This window comes from Grammomys surdaster, unplaced genomic scaffold (assembly GCF_004785775.1).
Source record: "Grammomys surdaster isolate TR1022 unplaced genomic scaffold, NIH_TR_1.0 67, whole genome shotgun sequence".
In the NCBI taxonomy this organism is placed as follows: Eukaryota; Metazoa; Chordata; class Mammalia; order Rodentia; family Muridae; genus Grammomys; species Grammomys surdaster.
This window is the reverse complement of record NW_021604569.1, coordinates 21894779-21917541: the sequence shown is the minus strand read 5'-3', so window position 1 is coordinate 21917541 and position 22763 is coordinate 21894779. Positions and strand designations below refer to the sequence as shown.

General features: G+C 50.0%; 1 protein-coding gene across 6 annotated transcripts in view; it reads right to left on the bottom strand.

Moving 5' to 3' along the window:
• Camk2b (calcium/calmodulin dependent protein kinase II beta) overlaps nt 1–18505 on the bottom strand; it is a 90091-nt gene extending 71586 nt beyond the window's left edge. For 3 of the 6 annotated variants that reach the window (XM_028778036.1, XM_028778026.1, XM_028778022.1), the window contains exon 1: nt 18237–18505. In XM_028778036.1, the coding sequence (XP_028633869.1) occupies nt 18237–18301 (65 nt within the window). In that variant the 5' untranslated portion in view covers nt 18302–18505. The remainder of the gene's footprint in view (nt 1–18236) is intronic. The other 3 variants (XM_028778016.1, XM_028778043.1, XM_028778008.1) reach the window with 2 other exon arrangements.
• Between the last annotated feature and the right edge of the window lie 4258 nt (nt 18506–22763).

Sequence of the window (22763 nt, the reverse complement as noted above, 5' to 3'; positions counted from 1 at the left end):
ACATAAATGGTGGTTCATGCACTTCCATAGGGGACATATACATAAATAGTGGAATGTTGGCTAAAGATAAATGAGTGTCAAGAAAGACTTTGGGGAGCCTGATGTGGCTCCGAGTGAAAGAACTCCATCTGAAAGGCCAAACCCTGGATGGTTCCCTAGGTGGCTCCCACGCCCCAGGTTCTGGAAAACGATACTGGGAATGGCAAAAGAGGTTGTGAAGGTTTGGAGGGTGGGGAGGGATATCTGGCGAGAGCCCAGAGGACACCCAGGGCAGTGACACTACATGGTGTGACAATAGTGGATATGTGTCATTACACAATTGTAAACCCAAAGAATGCACAAGGTGACCTCTAATGTCAACTGTGAAGTTTGGTTAAAAATGAAATGTCAGAGGCTGGGCAGTGGTGGCGCATGCCTTTAATCCCAGCATTTGGAAGGCAGAGGCAGGCAGATTTCTGAGTTCCAGGCCAGCCTGGTCTACAGAGTGAGTTCCAGGACAGCCAGGGCTATACAGAGAAACCCTTTCTCGAAAAACCACCACCACCACAACAACAACAACAAAATGACATGTCAAGGGCAGAAGAGGTGGCTTGGCAGCTAAGCACATCCTGTTCTTATACAGGACTAGAGTTTGGCTCCCAGCACCCACATCCAGGGCCTCACAACTTCCCCTAACTTCAACTCCAGTGGATACAATGTCCTCTTCTGGCCTCCTCAGGCACTGAACACATGCGGTGCTTACATACGTACAGGCAAAACATGCATACACATAAAATAAAAACAGAGAAGTCTTTTATAAAAATTAGAAGAATACAGCGTGGGTAGGTGTTATGGTTAGAGTGGGGGATGCCCTTATAGGCCTGTGTGTGCTGTGTAGAGTGGGGGATGTCCCGTAGGCTTATGTGTACCACTTGGTCCCCAGGTAGTGGCTGTGGAAGCTCTCTGAGCTGGTGGTGAGGACTCAGGGCATGGGACCTGAGGCAGTCTGTTCTGTTTCCTGACTGTGGATGTGATGTGACCGCTGCCTCCGCTCCTGCTGTCCTGCCTTCCTGCCACAGTAGGCTTTCTCCTTAAACCGGGAACCAAAATAAACCCTTCCTTCCGTAAGTTTCTTGTCAGTGTGTGGTCACCGCAGTGAGAAGTTAGTAATACAGGGGTGGAGAAGGGACAGATGGGAGCCCTGTGCTTTCTGTTCCTGTAAGCATAAAACTACTCTAGAATGAGGCTCATTTAATAAAACAAAACAAAGCATTTCCACCAACAAAAAGAACCTTTCCATTTTCTTTCCTGGGCTGGAAGTAGCACTTGGGACTTTCAGCTCTAGGGACAGCCACATCTCTGACATTCCTTAACTGCCCACGTCAAGAGGCCTTTAGGCACATCCAAGGCTGACCCACCCCCAGGCTTAGCGCTTATAGGCATGCATGCAGCCTGGGCCCTGGTCCTCATCCACAGGAGAGCTGACCCTGAGCCTGTGCTTGGCGAGGTGGCTTAGCACACAGGCTATCAAGAACCTGGAAGACAGGAAGCTGGCTCTTGTTTCCTTTCTTGGTTTTACAAACACAAACCTTTGTTTGTTCTTTGTACACTGCTTCTTCATCTATGTATCAGTTGGGGTCCTGGCTCTTAGTGACCCGTAGGTGCTCTTTATGTGGGGGACGCTACCTCTTCAGCACCTTCAGCTCCAATACTGTGTGAGCCTGCCATGGTCTTAGTGACATAGAAAGTGCTCAAAGCACATTCGTCTGTCCCTAAAACATTAGGGTGGGCACTTGGAGGACAGAACTTCATCTTCTCTATGTCCCCAGAGTCCAAATGTGCAGCAGCCTCTGCCTGTCAGGGGATGCTGGCACTTGATCGTCACAGGGCTGGTATCTCCCTGAGTCTGGCCTTACAGATGGCAGGGACCAGCAGGATCCAGCAGGCCCAAAGGGACAACCCTTAGAGGAGGGCTGAGATCACCATCACTCCATGTGCTGTGGTCCAAGTCCCCTCCAACACAACAGGCCCAGCTCCTGTCCTCACCAACTGCCCCTGCCCTGCCAGGGCTGCTGGTGTTTCTCCACATCCTCAGGTTCCTGGTGTCTACCTTCAGGACCCTCCAGTTAACACCCCTCTGTTGAGATACCTGGGAGCCAGACAAGGTCACCCCGTTTTTTTAAGAGAGGTTGAAGGTGAGAGGGAGACTATGGTGAAAGAGTTATGAGGGGCCCCAGACATGGCCTGTGTCACAAGGATCAGTTCCTATCCTGTGCAGAAAACACAGGTGAGCACCGACACCCAGACTGTCTGCATGATGTCTCCAGAAGTCACTTTGCCTAGCAACAGGCCTGAACATACAGCACTGTTCCAATCTCTCAACGCCCTCTGCTGTGAACCCAGGGACTGAATGGACATCTCTCCCAGCCATCTGTCCATGCTGGTCTGTCCTTGTTACCTGCCAGGCTGGGCAGAGCCAGAAAGGTGTAGCAGGAGCAGAGGGCACTGGGTTATTGATGGTTCTCTGCAAAGGGTGGCTTGTGTCCTCAGCCCAGAGCCCTGTCTGCTTTGCATGCCAGGTACCCACTACAAAACCACAAGGTCCTCAAAGTGTCATCTTAACACCAGGTGCTGTCCCAAAGAGCAGGCAGGTACCATACCAGCTTAGAAAGAGAGGTCTTACTACAACCAGGTGGGGTCTTCTTTTGAGCAGGTTGCCCAGCTGAAGGAGGGCTCTCAGGTCAAGGCGCAACTGGCCTGGCAGGGGCAACTTCAAAACCACTGTGCTAAGACAGTCCAGAATCTCAGCTCTAAGGATCTGGGAGCTGTGGTACACCCTCAGGGCCTGTCCTGGGTGTTTGAGCCCTGGCTCCATCACACAGTGTACAGAAAGCCCTGAAGGAACACAGACATCTCCAAATACAGAAAAGCCATCCAACCCCAGGGTAAGAGCATAGACAGGGGTCATGACAAGGATGGCGACACACCGACACATTGTACTGTATGATGACTTCCTGGCCCAGCTTGACAACTTCAGACCCCTGTCTGTGGTCTTACAGCATGCTAGCAGGAAGGGGTCACCTTGGATAGAACAGCCTGTGACATTGAGACATCTGTGGGACAAGAGCATGTGAATGTGTGCCAACGAAGAAGAAACTGTCCCAAATCGTGAGTTGATGGAAAGGCAGCCCAGCGGTAGTTCCTACAGAAGGCCACTGACAGTCACCAGGCCACCACCTTCAAAGGCATCATTCCAGAGCTGGTCACATCCTCCTGGCAAAGGCTGTTGGTCGCTGTGCCCAGAGAAGGGACAGTGGGGAAGTCACCATGCAGAGATGAGACAAGAATTGCATCAAACCCCAGAGGGTCTGAAATTACCTTTGAATAGAATGACAGCCAAGGCCGCATTAGCTCATGGAGGTCAGGCAAGGAGGAGACATGACATTCCTAGTCTGGAGAGGGTATCTCAAGAACGTGAGACACCAAGCACCAGCTACACTGAGAACACGTAGCTTCCAAGGTCAGGGGCTGCAACAACTCCATTCTGCAAGGCACGTATCCTTTAGAGTTTCTCAGCACCAGGGATCTCTTACACCTCCAGTCAATCTGATTTCACCCATCCTGTCCTATTCTTAAGGACTCTACGCTGCACACAGATCTGTGCTCACGTCACTTGCAAGGCACTGGCCCATCCTGCAGGGAAGCTCTGAAACAAGTCTCATATGCAAAAAGTGGGTTTCCATAGAAACAACAGAGGGCCTTAGGGGTACTGTGCTCCTGGTTTATAGGTGGGAGACCGAAACCCACAGATGCAAGGCAGTCCAAGGCCAAACGGACCAGCAGCTCCTAGCTCATGCCTGGCAGAAGGGCACATATATCGTGTCCATAAAAGTGTCCTCTACACAGTGACATCCAAATTTGTATCATTCACATGGTGGGTGAAACCCAGGAGTCCACTGATGGGTGAACGGATGCCTAAAATGTGTCTAGTCAGGCAACGGAACAGATTTAGGAAGGAGGTTCCTATGCATGCTCCCACATGACCCCGGCAGACACTGTGTCGACTGGGTGACATGCTGCATAGTTCCGTCACTATGAAGTCCTGAGGAGGTGACGCCAGAGGCAGAAGGTAGAAGAGAGGTTGCCAGGATGGTGGATGACAGGGGTTAGTACTAGGGCAGGATGCTGAGCAAACACTGTAAAGAACAATTGTCTACAGCATCAGGCATTGCTGACGCTGCCCAACTGCGTCTGTGAGCGATCTAGATAAGTTTTACACGTATTTTACCACAAGGAAAAAATGTTCCAGTGGTGTATGAATGTGGCTGTGTCTCTGGAAATTTATTTTATTTTATTTTTGTTTTTTTGAGACAGGGTTTCTCTGTATAGCCCTGGCTGTCCTGGAACTCACTCTGTAGACCAGGCTGGCCTTGAACTCAGAAATCTGCCTGCCTCTGCCTCCCAAGTGCTGGTGTTAAAGGCATGCACCACCACTGCCCGGCGTCCCTGGAAATCTTTAAGAAACAATGAAATATTTCTGGAGAGGTGGCTCAGGGGTTAAGAGCACTCCCTGTTCTTCCAGAGGACCTGGCTTTGATTCCCAGCTCCCACGTGGCAGCTCACAACCATCTAACCTATACCAGTAACACTCCACTTTTGGGGGATCCAATGTCTTCTTCTGGCCCCCACAGGCACTACACACAAATGGTGCATAGACACACATGCAGGCAAAACACAAACACATAAAATAAAATAAAAATAAAGAGAATCAACAGAAACAACTTTTTAAAGACATGAAATAAGCTTGCACTTGCAACAGAACTGCTCTGCTTTGATTGTGTGGTGAACCAGGACTTCACACATCAAAAATGTGCCCTACCATTGAGCTACATTCCCCAGGTCTTAAAGTGTGTGTCTGAAAAGAGTCCCTGTGATCTGTGTGACCAATCAAACCTTAACCTCTGGTGAAAATGCTAAAGATTCTATGGGGGTAGGGCATGACAGGACAGGAATCTATACCAATTCCAGGCAGTAAATAATGAACTAAAAGCCAAGGGAGCTGGGTAAGCTTTGTGCATAGGCCCTTGAAATGGACTCAGAGCAGCAGCCTATGCCCCTGGCCCTGCCCCTCCCCAGACCTAGCACCTTGAAGGGCACCTTGTCACAGAGACAGAGACAGAGACAGAGACCCTCCCAACAAGACAGTTGTCCATCAAGTCTGCCACTGTCAAAGATGAGTATGGATGAAGAGAAAATGAACCTGGGCCTGCAGAGGAATTGAGAAGGGAAAAAGGAGTCAATGCCATGGATCTGGGCAGGACTTTTGGGTGAAGGATGTTCTCCCTTGGTCCCTGGGGGCTATTATGACAAGAGAATGCGTGAGGAAGGGAAAGAAACAGTGGGCTCAGGATGGGTGAGGGTCTTCATCTCTGTAAGCTGAACCACAAGTTTCTGGGGACACAATGAGACTCATGAGACTTATGTGTCAAGTGTACATCCAGCCCATGGTGGCCTAATGACATCACACTCTCACTGACCCCGGGGCATGCAGCCTATGGGGACCTACCTCCCATCCTGCCACCCAGCCAGGGTCCTGAAATGCAGCCAGTGCTCATTGGCTCTGGTCCACATCCCATTGGTCTTCAGTTGCCTTCCAGGGCAACCACATATGTGTCCTGGGAGGCACACCATGGAGGAAGCTGTGCTGCTGTTTTGTGGACCAAGCTCCAAGAAAGCAAAGTGCACATGGATGGATTTATACCAAGTGCCAGCTCATGCTGGAGCAGTAACTGGGACAATACTCTGAGAGGAGAAAACTGAGGTAGTGCCATTTGAAAGCCAGGGGACTTAGTGGATCCTTAGAAGTAGAAGCTCCAAGAAGGGCAGCTCTGGACGTGGATGGAACAGGGCAGGCTCACCACACTCCTCTCCTGTCTCTGGAAAGGACAGGCGTGGTGTAGGTCTTTCATATTCAGCTAGAGCTTCTGCAGCTCCTGGCTTTGCCCGGAGGAGCTCCCAGGTCCTACATGCTTCTTACCTCATGGGAACTTGACTCTGCTGTGCCTCAGGCCTGAGCCCCAGTCTGAGCTCACATTAGGCAGATGCCCAAGGAACGGCTAAGTTTAGAGACACAGTCACCAGGCATCTGCTAGATGCTCTGGGGACAACAGGGCTTCTCACTGAGTGGTCTGCAAAGGCCTCAGACCAGAAGCTGGCTTGATGGAGTGGGCTTTCTGGGAAGTCTGCAAGTTAGGGGAGGCCCTGGGTCTCTTGAGATATAAATCACATAACAATTCATCCAATTAGAACGTATGACCCAATGGCTTGTAATATATTCACATAGGTGGGCATCCATTCATGATCTAAGTTCCATATTTTATCACTCCAAGTTCAACTCCAGGGCAGTCACTCCCCATCCTTCTTTCTCACTCCAACTGAGGATCGGGGAGATGTGGACCAGAGCCAGTGAGCACCGACCGCTCCTCAGGACCCTGGCTGGCTGGCAGGATGGGGTGACTCTTCTATCTACTTGTGTGTAAAGAGTGCGTGTGCATGCGGGCACCAGAGGAAAGCTTTGCCTTCCCTTAGGTGCCATCTGCTTTTTTATTCCCTGAGACAGAGTCTCTCTTTGGCACGGAGCTCATGCTAGGCCAGGCTGGCTGGCCAGTCAGCCAGAGAACCACCTATCTTGGCCAAGCTGTATGTCTTTTAAAAAATATGGGTTCTGGGGATAAAACTCAGTTCCACCTTCTTGCAAGACAAGTGTATTTCACCAATTGAGTTGTCTTCCTGGTCCACTCTGGCCATTTTTAAAATTGGGTTATTTATTTTGCTGCTAGGTAGGGAGACTTCTTAAGTATTCTGATCACAAACTCATAGACACCTGCTTTTCAAGCCAGTCCTCCCTTCCCATCAGCTGTCTTCTCCTCTGTTCATAGCCGTTGAAGCACAAACGTTTTTAATGTTGATGAAGTCCAATTTACCTGTTTTTCTTTTGTGGCTTATATTCTAGTGCCAACCTAAGCGCCTGATTCAGGCCCATGGAGACTTACTCTATCTCCATCTGAGCACTTTAAATCCAGCATCCTGTGATCAGTGTATAGAGTGTCCCTTTCAACTTCCTTCTTTTGCATTTGGGTAGTTTGATTTTGTTTGTTTGTTCTGGAACAGTCTTGTTATATGCATCCTGGGCTCACAATCCTCCTGTCTCAGCCTTGTCAGTGATGGGATTTATGGACATGTCCCACCACAAAGACCCAATTGTCCCATTGCTGAAGGAACCATTTTATTCCCCCTCCCCCATTGAGTTGTCTGGGTATCCTTGTCAAACATCAACTATTGGGCTGGGAGGCAGCTCAGTGGTTGAGTCTTGACTTGTATTCATAAGATCCTGGGTTCAGGTTATGGTGCCACCAAAACAAACAAGCAAACAAAACTCTGAGCATATTTATTCCAGGCACTCAGTTCAGATTCACCAGGCTTACATTATTGTTCTGCCAACATGACTATGTCCTGATTGCTCTTATCCATGTGATTTAAAAACCAAGATACTGGATGTTCCAAGATTCTTTCTTTTATAAGATTGTGTTGGTTATTCTGGATCCTTCAAATTTTAGGTCAAACTTGTCAAGTTCTGTAAAAAGAAGGATGTTAGAATCCTTCAGGCAGTACATTGAAACTGTAGTCAAGTCGAGCCTAGTGGTACACGCCTTTATTCCCAGCACTTGGGAGGCAGAAGCAGGTGAATTTCTGTGAGTTCAATGCAGCTTGGTCCACACAGTGAATTTCAGGACATCCAGGGTTACAGAGTGAGACCCTGTCTTGAAAACAACAACAACAACAACAAAAGATACTGTAGTTCAATTTGGCCATCTTGCTGTGGTTTGAATCTGAAATGTCCCCCAGAGACCGCTGGGAAGGATTGGGGCAGCTGACAGGCTTTGGGGTGTGTTCTGAGAGTTCTAACTCATCATTGCACTAAAATGATAGAATTAAATTAAAACACTAAAATGATAGAAGCTATGGTGGGGCCCTGCTGGAGGAAGTAGTCACGGTGGGGTGGGGCCATTTCTACCTCCTCTGCCCACCTTCTGCCTCCTGTGTGCACTGGGGTAAAGCCCTTTACTCCAGCCGATGCTCCCCACACCCTGACACTGCCTCACCACGTATAAGCACAGAAGTGAGCGACCAGGCGAGTGACCACAGGCTGCAACCTCTGTGGCACCGAGCCTCCTTGGGGATCTTGTTTCAGGAACGGAAGGGTGGCGACACAGCTCTAAATAGTCGTAAGCTGGCTAACCCATGACCAGGAGGTGCCGGTCCATTTACTTTGGTCTTTACATGCTCTCAGCGGTAGTTTGTAGTTTTCAGTGTACAACTTCTTCTCGTCTTTTGTAATTTGTCTTTTGTGTGTGTGTGTGTGTGTGTGTGTGTGTGTGTGTGTGTGTGTGTGTGTGTTAGTGGGCATTGAACCCAGGGCCTTGAGCACCAATAATCACATCTCTGACTCCTCTTTTGTAAAACCCATCCCTATGTTTTATTTCTTTAGATATTAATGTACATGGAATTATTTTCATAACTCCATTCTGGGATTAAACACTGCTGGTGTGATTAAATACAATGGGTTTTTGTATCAGTATCCTGAAATTAGCTGTTTTTTTTCTCTAGCAGTTTTCAATGGATTTCTGGGAATTTTGTACAGAATCATATACATCATCTGCAACCAGTTTTACCTACCTTTTCCAAAATCTAATTATTTTTTTTTCTTGCCCAAATATCCCTGGCAAGAGCTTCATTGCTGGATCGATTAAAAATGGTGACATCACTGTGGGTCTTCATAAACACCTTCTGTCAAGTTAAAGAAGTTTCCGTCTATGCCATCTTCTACACCATTTTGCAATACTTTTGTTTTGTCTCTAAATCAAGAAAGACTATAGAAATTTGACAACATACTGCCAGGGCTTGAAGGTAAGATGCGCCCTCCACACAGATTCGCGTGCTGAGGATGTCGTCCTCAGCTGATAGCACTGTCTGAGGCACTTGGTGGGTCTTGGAAAGAGAAAGCCCAGAGCTGGTTCCTTCTAGTGCTGTGTCTGGGTCTGTGGAGATGTGGGGGCTCGGCCTCATGCTCTCAGGACCACATGCTCCCAGGTGTCACCTCTAAATACCTGCCCCCATGTAACAGACTAAAATTGTCCTAGTCTCCACGTAACTTCCGTGGAGTATTTTGCCCCAGCAATGAGAAAACTCACTAATAGAGGGCCGAAGGATGGCTCAGGGCAAGTGTCTCCTGTGCAGGCACAGGGCCTGAGTTCAGATCTCAAGCACTCACTTAACAGCTGGGCAAGGTGTGTGTTTACAACCCTAGCTCTGAGGAGGAGAAGAAGAGCAGACTCCTAGAACTCATTGGCCAGTCAGTCTAGCAAATGGGGGAACACTAGAGTCAGTGAGAGGCCCTGTACCTAAAACTAAGACAGATAGCAACTAAGAAAGCATCAGATAATGACATCTGGCCCCAACACTTATGTGAGTCTATGCACACTACACCACACACACATGTACACACACATACACACATGTTCACACACACACACACACACACACACACGTAAGTAGCTAATACAAATGCACTTGTGCATACACTGGGATGCTTATCATGTTCCTTTGTTTATTCGATCAAGCAGAGAGATTCCTTCCTAAATGTTAAACCAGCGTTTGCTATTTCTAGGAGAAATCCTACTAGTGATGCTGTATAGTCTACAACATGCATTGGTAAGTTGGTGTTATTAATTTTGTATAGGATGTTGCATTTATGTTCATAAAGGAGACTCATCTGTAGTTTTCTTTAATATTAATGGTCAGTTTAGTATCATTATTGACTTTATGAAATAAACTGGGAAGCCATTTGTGGAGGCTATGATGAATTACTAATCCAATCTCTATTACAGGTCTATTCTGATTTTTTATTTTGTCTTGAGTAGTTTGCCAGTAGTATATGTCTTTCTAAGAATCTTCCATCTATACCTAGGTTATCTACCCTTTGGCACACAACTGTTCATAATATTTCTGTATAATTCCTTCTGTTGGAATGGTAGTAATGTCACCTCTCTCCTTCCAGATCTAACTAGAGTCTATTATTACTTTTTTCTTGGCCTTACTACCCTTTCTATAGATGCAACCCTTTCTCCTACCTGATGCTCCTGCACTCCCAGAGGTGCCCACCACTTGTTGCCCTAGCAGGCGCCCATCACTTGCTGCCCTAGCAGGTGCCCATCACTTGCTGCCCTAGCAGGTGCCCATCACTTGCTGCCCTAGCAGGTGCTCTATTTAGCTTTTTTACCTGTGTCTCCCCACTAGCACAAGCCAGGTATCCTCGACTGCTTTGCTCACTAGCATTTCTCCATTGGCCAGAAGACTCCTGGCAGATAGTGAACACGCAATCAGATGTGTACAATGAATGAACAAGTCTGCGGGGGGAGATATCAGGAGCAGACTATAACTACCACTCTCAAAACCAACAAACAGACAAAAACCCCTCCACCCCTCCACCCTTCCACCCTTCCACCTTGCCGGAGGCGAACACCAGAGGCTGAACTGTGACTGGTCCAAGCTGACACATGCCATGAGTGTACAATGCACAGCAAGTCTCAAAGTCATGATATAAAAAGGAATATAAAATGTGTAATAAATTAAATTATTAATTTATCATTAATTACATGTTCAAATGTATTTGATAATATATAGTAAATGCATTATTAAAATTCATTTACTGTACTAAAAGAGTTTAGATCACAGTTATGACTTCCCTTTGTGATCACATTTCCTTTCTTCTAGGCCAGTGATTCTCAAGTTGTGGCCTGAGACTCCTTTGGGAGTTGAACGACTCTTTCACAAGGATTGCCTAAGACCACTGGAAATATCAGATATTTAGATTACCATTCATAACAGTAGCAAATTTATAGTCATGAAGTAGCAGTGAAAATAAATTTATGGTTGGGGGTCACCACAACATAAAGAACTGTCCTAGAGGACCGCAGCATTGGGAAGGTTGAGAACCACTGCTCCAGACAGTGCAGTTCAGGTAGGGAGTCATAACACTGCTCATTAACAGAAAACAAAAGAAAATTCCAAATGCAGTTAGTGAGGTTCTCAAAGAAGCAGGGGGATGCAGGTAAGGCCATCCAAACCACCTGGGAGGTTTCCAGTCCTCCTTGCCTTTCTCCCTCACATCTGAAGAAGTGGACTGGAGTGAAGCCTAAACCCTGTCAGTGGTGGAAAGACACTATCCTGCTTATCCTCTTCAGCAGGCCTTGCTTCTCCTATACCCCCAAACTCCCCTAGCAAATGACCTAGATCAAACCTTACAGACTCTGACCATCAAAATACCTTAATGTGCAAGAAGCAATAGGAAGTATTACAGAGCAGTGGAAGAATGCAAATCTAGAGCACCACTGGGCCGCTATAGAGGGCTGGAAGCCCATGGATGTGCCCCTCCAAGTGGAACCATCCAATCCCTCGGACTACCCATCTGGGTACCTATGAGGACCCTGACCTGGCTGGTGGTGTGGCGCTGGGACAGTTACAGTGATAAGGCTTGAGTGGCCCGGGCCATTGCTGAGCCATTGCTGAGCCATTGCTGACCACCTACTGTATGCATGTAGGGTATGGTTCTAAGCCACCAAATATGTTCTCTCCTTGCTGTAAAAGGTGCTGTCAGTGAACATGCCAGCACACCATAACACCTGACATCTCCCCAAGAGGACAGCCCACCTTTTCCCTCCAGTCTTGCTGCTCACAAAATAGAAGGACAATGTCTCAGGGTTTCAAACCATACCCCATGTGCAACCACAGACCTTGGTCCCCCTATAACACAATCTTAAATCATTGCCTGGATCTTGCCAATCTGTTCTAGGACTCAACAAAAATGGGTATCTGGCTTGACAAAGACTCATACGTTCATTATTTTAGGACCATTATGCCAATACTAAAGCACCATGTCCCAGAGCATCTGAGCCCTGATCAAGTTTGTGATACTAATCCAGGAGATGCAAGCCATCCCTAGTAAAGACAGCTGGTAACACCAGGAAAAGATGGTTTAGTTGTCAATAAATTCAGAATCTCATATGAATAAAATATATGCTTGCATGTACTGTGCCCATATGATAATACTTGAAAACCCAAGTTGCTACATAATGCACTTCGTCTCTCAACAAACAAAGTGACTTCAGCTGTAAGCAATGCTGGACATGGTGGCTCAAGCCTGTAAAGCCAGCACTCAGGAGGTGGCGACAGTGGCATCAAGAGCTCCAGACCAGCTGCAGCTCAAGACCAGTCTGGGCCACATGAGCCCCTGACTCAAAAAGAGGAGAACAAATCAGATGCTGTTCAAAGGACAAAACAGGTTTTCTTTTTTTGCAGAGAACTTAGAAAAGTGGGGTTAGTTTTAGAAGCAAATTTAAAAGTTATAAAAAGGCCACTGATCTTGCTTGGACCAGGATGTACAAGTTGAAGGAGGTTCTCGTAAGGACAGAAGTTGAGCTTGAATCTCCATTCTGTCCTCCCAACTAAATGAATTACTTGCTGAGTTCCAGGGAAGCTTAATGTGAACTCTTTTTTTTTTGAAAGATAGATTTATGTATGTATGTGTGTGTGTGTGTGTGTATGTATGTATGTGTATGTATGTATGTGTATGAGTACATCATTGCTCTCTTCAGACACACTAGAAGAAGACATCAGATCCCATTACAGATGGTTGTGAGCCACCATGTGGTTGCTGGGAATTGAACTCAGGACCTCTGGAAGAGCAGTCAGTGCTCTTAACCGCTGAGCCATCTCTCCAGCCCTAGTGTGAACTCTTAATTTCCCAGCCTTCCTCTTGTAGGGGGTCTCAGAAAGAAAAAAAAATACAAGACTATATTCTTTGTTATATTGTATTTAAAATACAATATGTATGTAAAAATATTTGTAATATTTTTATATTCTTCAGGGGAGACCTGGGACTCCATTTCCCTTGTCCCCGTGACCGTGACTAACCTCCATGAGGGCATTTGCCGCTATTGCCCACGGCTTCAGTGAGCACGCAATCACTCCTTCATCATGTCCCGTCTTCCTAACAAGCAACCAGGCTCTGATTTCAGATGCATGGTCCTTTCATGTTCCATCACATATCAGTGGACTGATGTCAAATTTTCTTTTTAAAAAGATAGCTAATGGATGTGCACCCATCTCTCTTCTAAAGAAGCACAGTGTGTGCACATAAGAAAGGCTTTCTAACATGAGGGGCTCAGGGGATGGCTCCATCAGGAAAGGGCTTGCCATACAAGTATGCAGGCACCCAGGATGGACAAGAGTCTCTGAGACTTACAGGCCCAATAGTCTAGTCCCAGTAGAGAATGACTGAGGAAGACTCTTAACTTTGGCCCCCATGTGCTCCTGCACACAAATGAACATGGGGGTCGACTTTTTGACATGAGGGGCTGTTTCGTAGAAGTGTCAGGTAAACAAATGATAGAGCCACATACATGGTGAGCTTGCCTGTTTTCAAACCACACACACGATATAGATGTGTATGTACTACAGCTGAACATGCACACATACCTTACACTGACAGGCATGCTTCCTAGGCGGGGAGTGGGAGAAGCAAAGGACCCCATTTAACTGCATATACTTCTGTATTACTTGATTTTTTTTATTAACAAGACTGTATTACCCTAGTTTGTTTAATGAATAAAATAAAATGTTAAGTCTTGCTGGTCTCAAATGGGGTCAGAGTGTTGGTTGTCAGGGAGAGGTGATAAGACGAAGTGACATTTCCACAGAGGGAATGTGGACACGGCCCTGGGTTTGGAAATGTACAAAGATGGTGTGACAAACCACTGACTGAAGGACAGGCATGTCCTGAGGAGCCTGGGGGTCTGAGGAAAACACAAGGTAGCCAAGAGTCCTCCAGCTTTTGTAAAGTCCTCTAAATCCCGGAACGGAGCAGCTTCATCTGCTCCAACAAGCAGGACTGGATTCCAGGACAAACTCCTTGATGGGAACACAGACCTTTACTAATAGATGGAGCTTCTCTGTGCCCCTCAAGCATCTCCCAGTAAACTAGCCATGACCACAGGACCTGCTCCACAGATCCAGCTAATAGAATAGGTACCACGGAAGTGTTAGCAACTGTCACCAGAACAGAGTCCGGCAGCAGACATGCAGATGTATTCTTAGCTCCCAGCAAAGTAGGTTATGGTATAAAAATACCATTAAATAGTAACTAAACTAGCGTCACCTTAATGCACATCTTGCCAGCAAAGCCAGCATGTGCAATTCTTTTTAAATTACCCTATATTAGAGAATCAAGACCAGGTCTCATTCTGGAGAGCAAGCCACGAGGCAAAAGCTAGAGGTCCAATTACCCCTTCCCCTCAGGTGATGTGAAACCCACTCTGGCTGGAGCTGTGAGACTCGGGCCCCCAGGCAGGGGTCCCAGCTCCTGCTTTCTGGTGAGTGGTCCAGTCCCGTGGAGAACAAGACAATGCAGAACAGCGTAGGTGGAGAAGGAGGATGGGGGTGGGGACAAGCAGATGGGGGAGGGGCCGCCCTAGCAGAGGCCCTGAGGCAGATAGTGCCTGGGGTCCTCCAGGGCAGGAAAGAGAAAGCAAACAGGCAGCAAGAACAAGAGTTCTTGCACCCAGTCCCAGGACAAGGCCAAGTCCCAAACTAGCCGGCTTTGAATGTCCTAAGTTTATCGCTACCCACCAGTTCAGAGTAGGCCAATCAGAAGAATCAACAACAGCTGATGGCACCAATCCTGGAGGGTGGGCAGCACCTGTACATCCCAGCCTGCTCTGGATGGGAGATGGAGTCAAGGACACATTAAGGTCAGTTCTAGGCCCATGGGAGTGGGATGAAGGATGGTGGGAACTTTCTGGGCTGAAGGTCAAAGGTGATCTCCACAGCTCAAGGTAGTGAGTAACCATAGGCACTGCTATAAAAATACCATCAAACAGAAACTAAGCTGTAGGCCAAGGCTCCCTGGCTTTTTCCCCCAAAGTAAGAGTATCCATGAACCCCGATCATACACAAAACTTACAGAAGTCTCCAAGGAGACCACCTATATTTTAATAAGACAACCACTCTCTAAAAGTGAAAAGTTTACATGCAATCATTTTGTACGAATTATTATTTTGTGCCTGCCAAAGGCAGGGCCAGTATGTCGGGCTCATGGCCAAGGGAAGTGGGAACGCAGGATACTGTAAAGCGTCTCCAGGTGTAAACCCTACCACCAGGGACAAACACCAAAGCAACACTCACCCATGTGCCAGCGAACATGCGCACAGCGTTGGTCATGTGACAAGAGAGACTAGGAGGCAGCCTAGACTTCCATGAGGAGCAAAGTGGATACGTGGTGCTCATAGCATGATCACCATGTGGCAGCCACGACCACTGCCTGTCAGCACCACGTATGTCAGCAGGACTAGCCTGACTGAGAACACAAGTTCTGGATTTTTACAAAGTTATAAGAAAACCGGGAAGGATCCTCATCTTGATGGGGATCCTTGTATCTGCGCAAATGCAACAGAAAGACAGAAGTGAATAGGCTCTTTAATGTTTATTTGTAATACATTACTTGCTATAATTTTAAGACAGGACTGAAAGACAAGATGATAAATACTTTTTAGTTCTGGGTAGAAGAGACACCAATGGTTGTTGTTCCTGGGGTCTCTGAGTTTTTCAAACACATCCAATAGGAAATCATTTAACCCACACTAAGGCTGGTCCATGTGGACTGAGGGCACCCCACTTTGCACTATGCTTTCTCCTGGGGCCCTGGGTTCATGGTGTGTCAACCCAGCATATGAACCACCAGGCAAGAACTAGCTGGAAAGACACACAGTGAGGTGCCTCGTGGTTGGGGGAAGCCATTCTCCTCAGACACCCTATCTGCTGCCCAGGCCTGAGGGGGAAAGTCCAGAGCTGCCACCAGAGAACCAAGAGCAGCTGTGGGGCTGGGAGCCGCCCTTCGGCCAAGCAGGGGACTTAGCATCTCCTGACCGGATGCCAGGGGCTACAGCTTTAAATAAACTTGAATGTGTCTACCTGGAGCTCTGAAGCAGCACCAACTGTGCGGCAGGCAGGCACTGGCAACAACTAGCCAACATGGCTACAGAGGGAGGGTGGGGTGGGGGTGAGTTCCCATAGCTGATCTTGAGGGTGCCATCTCCTTCATCCCTCCTTGCCCATCCCTGGGGCCTGGTACCTAGCAGACTGTACAAAGATACGCTGGGCTGAGCTGACTGCTTCTGGCCAGAGTGGCCCGGCCACACCAGGCTTAGGGGTCTCACCCTGGCACCTGTGGAACTTTCACACGCTTGGGTGAGGGCTCATTCTTTTGTACCTAGGGAGGAGCTGGTAGTGGCAGTCCTCACTGGTGTCTATTGCAAATGTCACCCTCCAGCCTCCGCTCCACAGCGGGTGTGCCATTGGCCACCTTATGCTACCGCTCAATACAGGACAGCTCCCACCAAGGCGGGAAGCCAACCACCTAGGTGATCTGTAGGTCATGGCCTCCTGATATGGAAGGCTTAGAAGAAACCAAGAGGCCCAGGGTTGAGGTACAAGCTCCTGGGCAGGCAGGAGGAGGTGACAAGAAGGTTCCCTAGGAAGGAGAGGCTTGCCACTGCTGCCACCTGCCCCGGCAGCACACAGTTGTGGAGGAGACCGCCTGGCTCAGAAGAGCTCTTCTTCAAGGCATCAGCGGATCTGAGAGCTGCAGGGCTGGTCCCCATAACCTCGAGGCTGCCTTCACTCCACCTGAGGACTCCCCGGCCATCACCTCTTCCTTACAGAGCACAGCCCCACAGGCTACTGGAAGGTTCTTCAGTGACTGCAAGCACGAGACACAGCGCTGAAAGGGTGCTGGGCTCTCCAGGCTGGGATGGCTGTCCAGGTCCACCCAGCCTTGTTCCTTCCCATCCAGCATAGGCTTCCTCCTATCACTCCGCTTGGCTCCTCACTCCCGCCCCCCAAGACCTGACCCAAATCCTCTTGGCACGTGCAGGAAGAAGTGGGGAATGCACACACCCCCACACTCCTCCAGCTGGGCACTCCACAATTATCAATGATCAGCGTCCCTCGCCCACCACAAGCTTTCAGACGCTTTTTCAGTAGAGAGGAAAAAAAAAAGATTTGCGGCTGGATGTGTAAGAGGAAATCTCGCCAGCGCCCCCATCGCACAAGACGGATGGGGGAGGGGAGAGGGAGTGGGAAGGAGGATCCAGCTCTGGAGTTATACAGCCAGCACCTAAGGATGCCCCTGCAGTCACCTTAAATCACAGAGGCAAGCCCCAGGCCCCTGAGGAGGCGCCGTTGTTTCTGAGGCCCTAGGACAAAGCCAGGTCTGGACGTTCTAAACCATAGCTTCACCCCCATATTGCTTGTGCTGCGGAGCAGCGTCTTGGCGCCGGGGCACCTGTTCCCCACGAGGCCCTACTAGAAATACGCCTTTAGAGTCCCTCCCCTCAGCCCTCCCACCACAGGAGGAAAAAAAAGGTTCAGAAGCCAGTCTCTGTCTGCCTCGATGACCCTGAAATCAGAGGCCCAACTGGTTCCCTGCCACACTCTCTCACCCCCACCCCCACCCCACGGCCTGATCTTGGCTCCCTGACCTCGTCCACCCCCTCCAAATTCTTGTTTCCAGAAGAATCTGGGGGAAAATCCTCTAGAACCCAGATTCCCCAAGGGACCCAAGGCAGAAGCTGCTCCCACGCTGCTCCCCCAGAGCAGATGGGGCCACGCGAGGAGCAGGCGCGGAGCGGGTCCGCCACCGCTGCCGCCCGCCTCTCGGGTGGGGGTGAGGACAGCGTGACCAAACCGGAGACGACCCCTGGGGCCATGACCGACCCCTCGGGCACTTTAGGCCTGGCAGCCGCCCCCGCGTGCCGCTCCTCTCTGACCTCCCTGCCGCCAAATGCGTCACGTCTGCCCGGCGCTCGGGGGACACCTGCTGCCGCCCCCGCCGCGCCGAGTCCATATCCCTGAGTCTCGGTCCTCGCCAAGCTATGGCACCCGGCAGGGCCCTAAGCGCTGTAGCGAGGCAGCGGGACCCAGAACCCGAGGCTCGGGGGTCGGGGCTGCACGGGGCAGTGCGCTTGGGCCCGCAGCTGGAAGGAGCCGGGGGCGCGCGGGGCCGCAGTGCGCGCGAGGCGGGCGGCGATGGGGTCCCCGCTCCCCGGGGTCTGCGGACAGCCCGCGCGCGCCGAGGCTCTTACTTGCCAATATCCTCGTATAGCTGGTACTCGTCGGTGAAACGGGTGCAGGTCACCGTGGTGGCCATGGCGGTGGCGATCGGGCTCGGCGTGCGCTCGGCTGCGCTCGGGCGGCGGCGTCTCCGGCTCCCGCTCGCGGGCACGGCGGCGACACGGGCGCGGGCGCGGGAGACACCTCGGCTCGCGGCGCCGGGCGGGGGCCGGGCTGGGCTGCGCCGGGCGGCGAGCGCACGCGAGATCTGCTCGCTCTGTCCCCGCCAGGAGCGCGCCGCACACCTACGCGCGCAGAGGCGCGGGCGCCACTGTCGCCGCCGCGCCCGCCCCGCCCGCTGCCCCTTGCACGCGCCTCACTCGCACCCTACACACGCCTGCATCCGCACACACACCGCACCCGCGCCTTGTACCTGCACTAGCGCCCGCGCCTGCACGCGCACTGCACCCGCACCGCAACTCCCCTCGCACACACGTCGCGCCCGCGCCGGCACCCGCACTGCGCCCGCACCATGCAATCCCACCCGTGCCCGCGCTCTGTCCCAGCACATGGGCTGCACCACACGGTGCCCACGTACTGCGTCTGACCCTCTAGGCCCGCGCCCTGCACGGACAAGCCACTGGGCTGGCTCTTCCACTGCTGCAGTTGAACAGTGAACCCAGACTCTTCTCCCGTAAAGACCCACCTCCCCTAGACAGCAGGAGGGAACTGAACCCCACTTGGGAGGGGTCGTGTGTTGCCCTCGACTGGGCTCCTCCATTCCCCGTAGCCCCCATAAGATGCTACCAGACCCTTCCCACCAAGCCTGGCTACCCACGAGTCTCCTAGGCTGACTGTGATGAGAGGGAAAGGATGGGGCGGTGGTCCTCTTCCCTGCTTCTCCTAGGACTGGTAACTAGGGGGCCTTCTGTCCTGGGGTGAACATTCCGCCGTGTCCAGTTTGGGTCTTGAGGTAGCAAAATAGGGGTGCTGCTCAGCTCTGTCAGGGACTCCTGTTCTGAGAGCTGACAGTCATCCTGCTCAGATAGCCTGGGCAGCCCTTTGCCCCTGCCCTGGCCAGGAAGAGGAGCCTCTGTTCTGTTTCCCTCTCTCCAGTCTCTCTTGAAAGTGGCCCTGAAGGAAAAGAGGGCACAGGTGAATTTCCACAAAGCTCCCCCTTCAAAACCTCCAACCAGCATCCCGATTTGACTCTCGGTGTTTGGGGCCCTCTGGGCAGTTGGGAGGGACTTTGCACCAGCATGAGTGATATTGTTTGGTGATTTTCTAGATTCCTTCCACTAACTGATCCCCAAGAGCAGATTTGGTAGACTCAGATCTCAAACAAATACTAGTCCTGGACATTCTAGCAAGTATCTTCTTAGAAGAATGAGGGGTCTTTGCTGGGCAGCTACTAGGGGTCTTCATAAAAGTAGATTTGACAGAGTGCTGCCAAGTGAAACTAGGCCTCCTAGCAAGTCTCTGTGACAGGTGTACAGATCTAGCCTCCACCAGAAGACAGCTAGCAAACAGGAGGTGTGTACAAGCAAGTGCAGGTCCCAGTTAGAAGGGTCTAGCTCAGAAAATAGGAACCCTGGCCCCAAGCAGAAAGGGAAACTCTACTGTGCTCCCTCCCTCCCCCCAGAAATGTATGAGTTTAGACGTGGGGGACACTGGGCCATGCAACAGTCCCGGGGAAGGGTGGGGAGAGGGTGAAGCCAGGCTGAAGCTTGCTCTTGGGGGGATGATATAGCACCCTGTAGTGGGGCTGAGAGCAGCTGCTTTGGCTCCTTCTGAGCTCTGGTGGGAGAAGGAGGCAAGGTTGAACAACAGAACACAATTAGCAAAACAAAACACAATTGCACCCCTCCAGGAGTCAGGCTGTCTTTAGGCTACCAAGTCACACACCCTTCCACCATCACCCTGGGAAAGACGATCTAGGTGGTGTCTGAATCCTGATGATAGCTGATCTTGACTGTTACCCCAGTCCCTACTCCCACCCTAGACAGGTCAACACAGAGACAGCAGAAGTAGCTCGCCAAGCAATCAAGGTGTGCTGGGAGTGTGGGAGCTCGAGGGAAGGCTTGCTGTGCAAGTGGGAGGACCCAAGTTCGATCCGCAGAACCGATGTGAAAAAGCACAGGCCTGTGATTCCAGCACTAGGGACAGAGAGCAGATCCCTGGGGCTTGCTTACTGGCCAGCCTGGTTACCTAAATTGGCAAGCTCCAGTTTCAGTGAGAAACGCTGTTTCAAATAAAAATTAGAGTTGGAAAGTGACCAAGGAAAACGGACATTGACCTTTGGTCTACACACACTTATGTGTGCACATGAGCACATACATATGCACACATTCATAAAATAAAAATAAATTCACAAAAAAGAGGAGTGGCTGGGACTGTCCATAAAGCCCCCCCCCCCCACTCTGCCTTTTATTTTCACAGAAACAAACAAAGATATACACAGAACTGTAGTTGGTGGTTCACACCTTTAATTCCTGCACTGGGGAAGCAGAAGCAGATGATCTCTGAGTTCAAGGCCAGCCTGGTCTACAGAGAGAGTTCCAGGACAGCCAGGGCTACACAGAGAAACCCTGTCTCAGGAAAAAACAAGTACATGAACACACATACACAAACATGCATATACAAAAACAAGCACATAAGCACACATACACACAATATACATATACACAAAAGCACAAAAACGCACACACCAGGTGAGGACACGGTGACACTCAGGGTAGTCTCTTTTAAGTCACCTTTCAAAACTGGGTAGGCTGTGCTACACACAGCGTTGCAGTCAGTAAAGAGTGCAGTTTGAAGCCCACTGTGTCCTCAGCCTCTCCCCCTACTCTATTCCTGTGAGCACCTGGACATTCCTGAAGCCCCTCCTCCAAACAGAAGCATTCGAGGCCACACTAGGAGTCACCTGGCTGGGTCAGGAAAGACAGAGGATCCCGCATTAGACAATGGGGAGGAGGCGAGCTGCCGCAGGCTATCCTTGCCCAGACAGCACAGCCCACACTCTCCCTTCAGACCCAGCGTTTTCCTCCCTAGCAGAATGATTAGGTTGGGAGGGAGAAAGGTTTCCAGCTGTGACTTTTTCTCCTTTTGAACCCCAGAAGCCTTCTCATCCGGCTTCAGCTCTGGATCAGAGGCGCAGACTCCTCCTTCATCCAACCTCTTCCCCTGCCTTCCAGCCCCACCCCCACCTCCACCCCCCACCCCATGTCATCTCCACCTCCCACTTTGTCCTTTTGGGCTCACTTTTGTAAGCAAGGAGGGTTCTCCCTCCCAGGTGGCAGCTGGGGTGGTTGTGGGGAATATCGGTTCTGGAAGGTTATTGTTAGGACAGTCGCTATGGCAACAAGCATCACATCTGCAGAGCCACAAGTGATGCACATGGGGCTCATTCTCCCAAAGAAAATCACCACTTTCCTGATGCCTTTACCTCCAGGGTCTGCTGTGGTATAGGAGTGTTACCACTACCACCTCTCACAGTTACAGCAACCTGCCCAGTAATCAGGCCATGTCTTCTGAGCAGGAAGAACAGAGCTTACCAATCCCCAGTATCCTGGTCCAAAACACATCAGTCCTTTTAGGACAATGTAGTAGGCATACGAGGCAGCGGCAGTGGTGACAGTGGCAGTGGTGATATTAGTAGCAATGGTGGTGGCAGTGGTGGTAAAGGTATCGGTGGTGGTCATGGCAACAACAGACTGACCAGCTTTGGATCACAAAGCTATTCCAGGCTGGGCATCCAGATCTGTCTTCATAACTAGTACCTTTAACTATAATGCTGAAGAGTGACCCCAGCACTCTTAGTGCAGTCGCTGTGTACCAGCCGTGTGCATGGACCTGCCCAGGCACAGACTCACACCAGAGAATGACAAGGTAGTTGTGTCTACAGGGCTTATACATTCAAATTGACAAGAGCACAAAACAGCTTTCCACAATAATGACCGCCCCCGCCAATGACTGCTTGTTTTTCCACAATCTCAGTGCCTCCAATTAGCCATGGTCCCCAAAATACTAAATGATATATTGCGGAAAGAGACAATTCTTATGTTTTCAATGGCATGCAATTGTGGGTGGAGCACAGTTGCACTCCATTCTGTTCTGGCTGTGATTCAGCCTTCCATCCTGCATCTCCATGCTATATTGTATGCATCTCCATGCTATGTTGTATGCATCTCCGTGCTATGTTGTATGCATGTCCATGCTATGTTGTATGCATGTCCATGCTATGTTGTATGCATCTCCGTGCTATGTTGTATGCATCTCCGTGCTATGTTGTATGCATCTCCATGCTATGTTGTATGCATCTCTGTGCTATGTTGTATGCATGTCCATGCTATGTTGTATGCATCTCCGTGCTATGTTGTATGCATCTCCATGCTATGTTGTTTGCATGTCCATGCTATGTTGTATGCATCTCCGTGCTATGTTGTATGCATCTCCATGCTATGTTGTATGCATCTCCGTGCTATGTTGTATGCATCTCCATGCTATGTTGTTTGCATGTCCATGCTATGTTGTATGCATCTCCGTGCTATGTTGTATGC